Below are 8,927 nucleotides of genomic sequence, written 5' to 3' on the forward strand. Positions count from 1 at the left end.
TGAGTTGGAAAGAGTAAAGAGACATTCTTTATAAAAGTTATGACTTATGTCCACATCCCCCTAAAATGACTTGTTCAGCACATTTACAGAGGACTTGGAGATTAGCCTGTCCACAAAGGCTGTTTCTATGACATGGGGCAATTCCAACTTTGCAAGGACAGACTGATGCTTTTGACTCACAGCCTGTAAGTACCATCACATTATGCAATGTGTTTCATCTACATTTCCAGAATCCCGTTCTCCCATGGCTCCCATTATTACTTAATCTTTAAGGTAAAAGGTTTCTGTTACATCAACTTTTTCTGAGCTATTGAATATGTTGAGGAATTGAGATGAAGATTATTTACAAGCAGTCTTTTGTGGAAGAAGTGATGTTTCTACCCTATTATACCATATTATACACAAAAGACTAGATGATGATCTGAGATATCGCTATGTTGAAGATTTTCTGAATGGTATTAACAAATTTCATGTGATACTATTAAATCTAACGTATGATTTTGGCAAAGAGTACATCACATGTGTTGTCTAAGGCGGTGTACACACTCAAAGGTTTTTAAAATCTTATAAGATCTTCTGTGACCACAAACACAAGGACAGAAAATCCTAGATTTCACAGTTTTGCTCCTACAGTGTGTGGTATGCCACAATGTTACAAAGACAGCACACTACACACAAACAGATTTTCATCCAGAGTCCCAACTGTGAACACGGGAAATCTCACAAAATAGCTCGAGACTTGAGAATACATTTTTTTTCCTCTGTTGCCTCAAATCGACAAATTGATCCTGAATCTTTGCTTTCCCAATTCTTTTGTGCTTCATCATGACTGAGTTTGTTATTATGTTTTGGTCTTCTGTCAGTTCGCTTTCTGATTGGGTATTGTTTCATGTTGTAATCTCCTGATTTTAAGCAATAGGGGTGCCTCTGGTGTTATTCGCAACAGTCTAAGCAAGGACGCCCAGACTTCCCTCTCCCCAGACACTTCCTCCAGCTCTTCCAGGGGAACACCGAGGCACTCCCAGGCCATCCGACAGACATAGTCCCTCCAGCGTGTCCTAGGTCTTCCCCAGGGCCTCCTCCTCATCTAACTTATCTAATGCATTACTGCAAAAGTTGCACCGATCTGTCGTCGATCTCTCAATCCATCCTTCCCTCACTCGTAAACAAGACCAAACTCCTTAAACTCCTTCACCTGAGGCAGGAAACTCCCCACCAACCTGAAGGGGACAAACCATCTTTTTCCAAACTTCCAACCTTGCTTTCCTGAGCAGTAAAAGCATTATGCTAAAAATGACAACAAAAGTATTATGTTCATGCTATAAAGTTGCATTTGAGTCAAATCTGTTACTCATCAGTCAAACGATTCTGATGTAATGGCACTCAGCAGTGTCTTATAGGCAGTTGGGCTGAATTACCATTTGATCAAGCAGTTAAATGAACAATAACAAATTAGGCTTCAGTATTTAGAGGAAACCCCAAATTATGATTCTGTCAACCATGGTTCTTCTAATAACTTTTATCAAGCCCAAATGGCTTAAAAAATTTACACTATGATTTTTTTGGAAAATCTAAAAATGCTGTTTTGTGTGAGGGGTATATAAGTGTAGGGTGAGGGAACTGGAATAGAAGATACCATTTGTACAATATGAAAACATTTACTCCTATGGAATGAATACATGAATATGCAAACCCAATATGTGTGTTAGCGTGAGTTTACAGGAGCAGGAATGTGGAGCCTGATTTATAGACTCACAGACAAACCTGTTTTACTCACGTCACATAAACACAGAACCAGGAAATAGAAATCACGTGAGTTCAGGGAAAGAGAAACTCAGTTGTTGTTGAGCCATTGTTCGTGTCTCTGTATTAATTCGGCAAAATGGAAGAAGACAGAATTTCAGTGAATAAGAACGAGTTCTTGTGTCCGGTGTGTTTAGATCTCCTGAAGGATCCAGTGACTACTTCCTGTGGACACAGTTACTGTAAGAGCTGTATTACAGGCTGCTGGGATCAAGAGGATCAGAAGAGAGTCTACAGCTGTCCTCAGTGCAGACAGACCTTCAGTCCAAGACCAGCTTTAGCTAGAAACACCATGCTGGCTGAAGTGGTGGAGAAACTGAAGAAGACCAAACTCTCTGATGACTGTGACGCCGGAGCTGAAGATGTTCAGTGTGACGTCTGTACTGGAAGAAAATACAGAGCCGTCAAGTCCTGTCTGGTGTGTCTGAACTCTTACTGTCAGAATCACCTTCAACAACATGAGAGTTTCTTTAAAGGAAAGAAACACAATCTGACCGAAGCCACTGGACGACTGCAGGAGATGATCTGCCAGAAACATGAGAAGATCTTGAGGTTTTCTGTCACACTGATCAGAAGTGTATATGTATGATGTGTACGATTATTGAACATAAAAACCATGATATTGTATCAGCAGCAGACCAGAGGACAGAGAAACAGGTATACACTAGAGATGTGTAATGATCTAACTGTCGACATGTTAATATTCATTGTAGGACTGCAGCGTAATTACACAAAACACAAGAAAGAGTGTGAAGCTCTATGTGTCAGTTTCACTTTTATAATACTTACACTTGCAGTATGAACAGGCCTTAATCCTTCTGTTTTTTCAAGTGTGGTGAATTTAACCAACCATCACTTCTAAAGCTCGACCCTACAGCCGTTATCATCAGCTCCTCTGAATACATCTGTTCTCATCATGATTTAGTGCCAGTAGCTTTCTGTGAGATTCTGTGTTTGTCCTGCAGAATCAGCTGAAGGAGACTCAGAAGACGCTCCAGCAGAGAATCCAGCAGAGAGAGAAAGATCTCCAGCGGCTGAGAGAGGCTGTGGAGTCTCATAAGGTGAGTCTGGAGAAGAAGAGAAGTTTGTCTCAGTCTCGGTTCAGACTCACTGAATCACTGTGTGTTTAACAGCGCTCTGCACAGACAGCAGTGGAGGACAGTGAGAAGATCTTTACTGAGATCATCTGCTCCATTGAGAGAAGCCGTTCTGAGCTGATAGAGCTGATCAGAGATCAGGAAAAGCAAGCAGTGAGTCGAGCTGAAGGACGACTGGAGCGACTGGAGCAGGAGATCAATGATCTGAGGAGAAGAGACGCTGAGCTGGAGCAGCTTTCACACACACAGGATCACATCCAGTTCCTGCAGGTAACACACATCTAGAAGAACAGATCGGAGTGGACTTGAGCCTGATTCAGCCTCTTTGTGGTATTCCTCCTCCAACCCATCTCCTCACTTCATCTTGGGGGACGTGGGTTCTTTGGGTTGGGTTAAATTCTGAGCACAGAGCTCTTCCTTCTGAAGCATGCCAAATATGCTTACTATCCACCAAATTTGATAATACCTATTTAAGTGAGAACCAAATAATAGTCAATCTACTTTTTTAAAAAAAAAAAAGTTAATAAAGTGGCAAATACTAGAATCTTTAGTTTCAATGTGATATAAAAAATATGAGAAGAATAAAGCTGATGCTGTGAGAGTGCTGGATTGAGGTGAGTTACTAAAGATCAGTCGAGTCAATAAGAGAAGTTCTGATGTTGGAGAAGATTATGGTTTGAAGTGTAGAGCTGATAAGTTTTAATTTCTGTTTTCTATAGAGTTTCCAGTCTCTCTCTGCTCCTCCTGAATCTACAGACGAAAATGTCAATCTCTTCAGGTGTCTCTTCTCTTCTGATGATCTGAGAGAATCTATTCATCAGCTGAGAAATAAACTGGAGGATTTCTGCAAAAAGGAGCTGAAGAAGATCTCAGACAGAGGTAAAGTCCTGGAGATTCATCTGCTCTCAGAAACCAGTCCATCATCATCTCATATCATGAAGAACATCATGTTAGAAATGTCTTAGGAATGATGCAGGATCATGAGAATAACTCTAATCATTTCTGTTGATTTCTACAGTGACATTCAGCAGCATTGTTCTCTGGACCAGGAATGACTTCCTACGATGTAAGTTACAAAGAAAACAAGCAGAAAACTCAGAGTGTGCTCATGTTCTTTTTATAATTGTTTTAGAATTTACGTAAATGATGATCAGCGTAGATCATTTGTACTGAGACACTGATCATACACTGAACATCAAGAGTTCATGAAAAGATCAAACAGATTCATAATTCCTGATCTGATGTGTTTTATCTCCATCAGATTCCCATCAGCTCACTCTGGATCTGAACACAGTGAATAAACGCCTCCTTCTGTCTGAGAACAACAGAGTGATTACTTACACTGACACAGATCAGCCGTATCCTGACCATCCAGAAAGATTTGATGAGTATCGTCAGGTGTTGTGTAGAGAGCGTGTGTGTGGACGCTGTTACTGGGAGATTGAGTGGAGTGGATATGTGTTTATATCAGTGTCATATAAAAACATCAGCAGAAAAGGACGGGGTGATGAGTGTGTGTTTGGATGTAATGATCAGTCCTGGAGTTTGTACTGCTCTTCCTCTAGTTACTCATTCATACACAATAACATACAGACAGATCTCTCTGTGAAGTCCATCAGCAGGAGAGTAGGAGTGTTTGTGGATCACGGAGCAGGAACTCTGTCCTTCTACAGCGTCTCTGACACAATGAACCTCATCCACACAGTCCAGACCACATTCACTCAGACGCTCTATCCTGGGTTTTATGTTTTTATTGGATCATCAGTCAAACTGTGTTGATGAATCAGAATGGACTGATGAGAGATTGTACCTATTAGAGATAGACCGATATGTTTAGCCGATACTGACGCTTAGAGGTCATAAGAATGATATGTTTGCTTTTTTCAGCTTCTGTATATAAGAAATGGTACCAGACATCAGGTATTTTCGTTTGCCCGAATCCTGTTGCTGATGTTTGATGTTTTGAACTTCTCTTGATGTTTTAACATATTAGAGGTCATTATACTATAAAAACATTGTGTAAGTTTCAGAGCTCAAAACTTCCTTGTTACTCTAAAAACAGCTTATATTGAGGACAATCTTCCAAAATGACAAGAAGGGTCTGGCTCCAGACGTACACTTGCAGTTCTGATATAGTGCCACAATAAATAATAATAATAATAATAATCTAAGAATAAAGTTATAATATTTCAAAAAGTCAAAATGTTTTGAAAATAAAGTTTAAATGTTTTGGGAATAAAGAGTAAAGTTATTATGAGAGTAAGCCTATATTATATAATTTGGCACATGCAAATGGCCCAGATTGGGAACACTGGGAGATATTCCAAAGTCTGTCAGTTTTATAGCAAAATACAAACAATATTTAAGTGGCATTTAAGTCATATTTAGCAGTGATTTGTCTGCATCTGAGTAACAAACAGAAAAGTGCATAATATTAACAGACAAACTATGCTCATGTGTCTATAATAAGAGAGTAAGAGTCAGTAAGGAGGCATACGACAACTCAAACATTGCTAAGGTTTATTCCAAAAACTTTTGTCAGTACGTATTTTAGGAAAAATGCCAGTAAAAGGGCCTGAAAGTTGATAAATATAGTGCTCGAGTGTCTGTCAAGCTTAAGGTAATAGGTGGGGGATATTTGTGGCGGAGTTCAAGTTCTAGTATCTTTAGAGCCTCAGTTTCAGACCTTTCATGATTAGTAATACATACAGCTGTTTCCCAACCACAGTTCAGTGAAGAGGCCTCTCTCAAACGGCATGCTTTGTGCTCCGAATGTTGTTTAAAAGACATACATATTGCGGTATTTTTAAAAATTCATATCATAAGAAAAATAAACACCTGTATTCAGTATGAACCAGGATACTGCCAGCATTACAACACACATTCTTTTAACTGTAAATTAGACTATACTGTTTTTCATGCCTATTGATTTTTCCTTCACTATATTTTTCCTTCATATCTTGCTATAAACTATAAACGCTCTCAATCAATAAAAAAAAAGATCTAATTAATCCCATACTTTTCTGAAATCACTTGCAGTGATTTCTTTAAGGCCTGCCGCTGCTGAATGTGACGTGGTTCTAACACAAATCTTATTTAAAGCTTCTTTTTTTTACCTTTTCTGACCAACTTCAGCTTTTAAAGTTTCTATTATGAATGAGTTAAACTGGGCACGAGTGAGACAGCACTGGGCTGCTCCAGGACTGATCTGAGAACCACGACCATGTCATCTAATAAAAAATATGCAGATGGATCCACACGTCTCAGACTCTTTTGTTATTAATATTACGAATTACTAATATTATTATTATTATTATTAATTACTATATTATTATTAACATTAGTCTTTTAATATTAAAAGCAACAAAGCAATATTATTGTAAAGCACAACAAATAATGAATGGAAGACGTCAAATACTTATGTCCAGTCGTTTACTGTAATATACCATGAATAAAACAGCTTGTGACACTGTCTGGCCGTGTCTGGACATACAGTGACTTCCACACCATTTACATGTTTACGTGAAGTTGTGAGATTAGTGTGCGGTCAAAACAGCCCAGCTTTGAGATGGGTTGTGTTCGGCCTGAAGACTGAGCCACGGGTAAACACTAATGTACTGCCTGAGAGATTCGAAAGCAATCTAAACAATTCCCATAAATGACATATTTTGACTCAAAGAGGCGAATCTGCTGTGATTATTAATTAACTACTAGGGGTGGCACGATACATATATCTTATCTCATTGTTGGTATCTAACTCCATATGACCGCATTGTATTCGGATATGACCGAATACAATGCTGCGTCGTACTGCGTGCGCAGAGCGGTAAAGGAGGCAAAGAGGCGCTACGGGAGGAAACTAGAGTTACAGTTTCAACACAGTGACTCTAGGAGCCTGTGGCAGGGACTGAGAAACGTCACGGACTATAAAATGCCAACCTCCAGAGTGGAGAGCGTGGATGCTTCTCTGGCAGACGAGCTAAATAACTTCTATGCTCGTTTCGAGGCTGCAGCTAATCACGCTAATCACACTAGCGCCGCTAGCGGCATGATGAACAGCACGCATGCCGAGAGAGCCGGAGAGGAAATCGCATTCACCATTTCGGAGCACGACGTAAGGAGGGCATTCAGGAGAGTGAACACCAGGAAGGCAGCAGGACCTGACGGCATCACAGGTCGGGTTCTGAGAGCCTGTGCTGACCAGCTAGCACCGGTGTTCACTGAGATATTTAATCTCTCCCTGAAACAGTCTATAGACCTCTCGTGTTTCAAAGAGTCCATCATTGTTCCTGTGCCGAAAAAACCTCAACCATCTTGCCTTAGTGATTACCGCCCTGTAGCTCTGACGTCTGTAGTGATGAAGTGCTTCGAGAGACTCGTCAGAGACTTCATCACCGCATCACTACCGGACACACTCGACCCACTACAGTTTGCTTACCGCCAAAACCGGACTACGGAGGATGCCATCACACACCTCCTCCACACAACCACAAGCCACCTGGATTTTAGGAAAGGGAACTATGTGAAAATGCTGTTCGTGCGTTCAACACCATAGTTCCCTCCACACTCACCTCGAAGTTGGAGGTCCTGGGACTCAGCCCATCCTTGCGTCACTGGATCACCAACTTCCTGACCGACAGACCACAAGCCGTACGGATGGGAAAACACACCTCATCCTCCCTCACTCTCAGCACTGGAGCCCCTCAGGGTTGTGTTCTGAGCCCCCTGCTGTACTCGCTGTACACACATGACTGTGTGGCCACTACAAACTCCACCACCATCGTTAAATTTGCTGATGACACTGTCGTGGTGGGCCTGATCTCCAACAACGATGAGATGGCCTACCTTCAGGAGATCAACAACCTGGAGAGATGGTGTCAGGAGAACAATCTTCTCCTGAACGTCAGCAAAACAAAGGAGTTAATAGTGGACTTCAGCATGAAGCAGGTGCGCTCTTACCATCCCATCAAGATCGACGGGACCCCAGTGGAGAGAGTGGACAGTTTTCGGTACCTGGGTGTTCACATCACGCAGGACCTGTCTTGGTCCTGTCACATCAACACCCTGGTGAAGAAGGCCCGGCAGCGTCTATACCATCTGAGGCGCTTAAGGGACTTCAGACTCCCATCTCAGGTGCTCAGGAACTTTTACACCTGCACCATCGAGAGTGTCCTGACGGGAAACATCACCTCCTGGTTCGGGAACAGCACCGTGCAGGACAGGCGAGCCCTTCAGAGGGTGGTGCGGTCAGCTGAGCTCCCTGTGCTGCAGCACATCTACAACAAGCGGTGCTGTACCAGGGCCATGAAGATCGTGGAAGACCTAAGCCATCCCAACAATGGACTCTTTTCTCTGCTGCGTTCAGGAAAGCGCTTTCCGTTCCTGAAGGCAAACACAGAGAGAATGAGGAGGAGCTTCTTCCGCAGGCCATTCGGAGTCTGAACCAGAGAACACCCAGTACCTAATCACCGGGATTCCCATGTTCACCCCTCTTTCCCAGATACTCGCCACTTACATTTGGACATTTGCACAGCCACTTTACACTTTACACTTTATATCTTATACTTATATTTATATTCTATACTTTATTTTATTTAATTTTTAGTTTTATACATATTTTTATATTTTTATATTTTATATTTATATATACATTTAAATTTTGTTTTCTATTTTGATGCTGGAATGGTTGTAAAGAACATTTCACTGCATGTCATTACCATGTATGTATGTGTATGTGACAAATAAAATTTGAATTTGATTTGAAAAAGGTTTGATTGAAGTTCAGCCAGAAGAGCATTTCAGTAGTCCAGCCTCGAAATGACCAAGGCCTGGACAAGAGAACAGTATATAAATAAATAAATAAAGACAGTTCCTGGCCGCTTGCTGCGTGATGAATCAGTTACAGTGAGACGTCTCTTTTTTGATGACATTGATATTGCAGCAGAACGTCTGTTAGTAAAATAAAACGAATCTGAATAAGTTTTTTAAAAATCCTCATATAGACAGCAAGCAGGTGTTTTTGTGCTT

General features: G+C 41.1%; 1 protein-coding gene across 1 annotated transcript; it reads left to right on the forward strand.

Moving 5' to 3' along the window:
* Positions 1-1,653: 1,653 nt before the first annotated feature.
* On the forward strand, positions 1,654-6,153 carry LOC122333605 (tripartite motif-containing protein 16-like). The gene is given in 7 exon segments (XM_043231299.1): positions 1,654-2,345; positions 2,348-2,460; positions 2,769-2,864; positions 2,937-3,170; positions 3,620-3,779; positions 3,919-3,966; positions 4,162-6,153. Coding segments are annotated over 7 exon segments (1,632 nt in total). The 5' UTR covers positions 1,654-1,882; the 3' UTR covers positions 4,680-6,153.
* Positions 6,154-8,927: the final 2,774 nt, after the last annotated feature.

The sequence above is a fragment of the Puntigrus tetrazona genome, unplaced genomic scaffold (genome assembly GCF_018831695.1).
Source record: "Puntigrus tetrazona isolate hp1 unplaced genomic scaffold, ASM1883169v1 S000000299, whole genome shotgun sequence".
Lineage (NCBI taxonomy): Eukaryota > Metazoa > Chordata > Actinopteri > Cypriniformes > Cyprinidae > Puntigrus > Puntigrus tetrazona.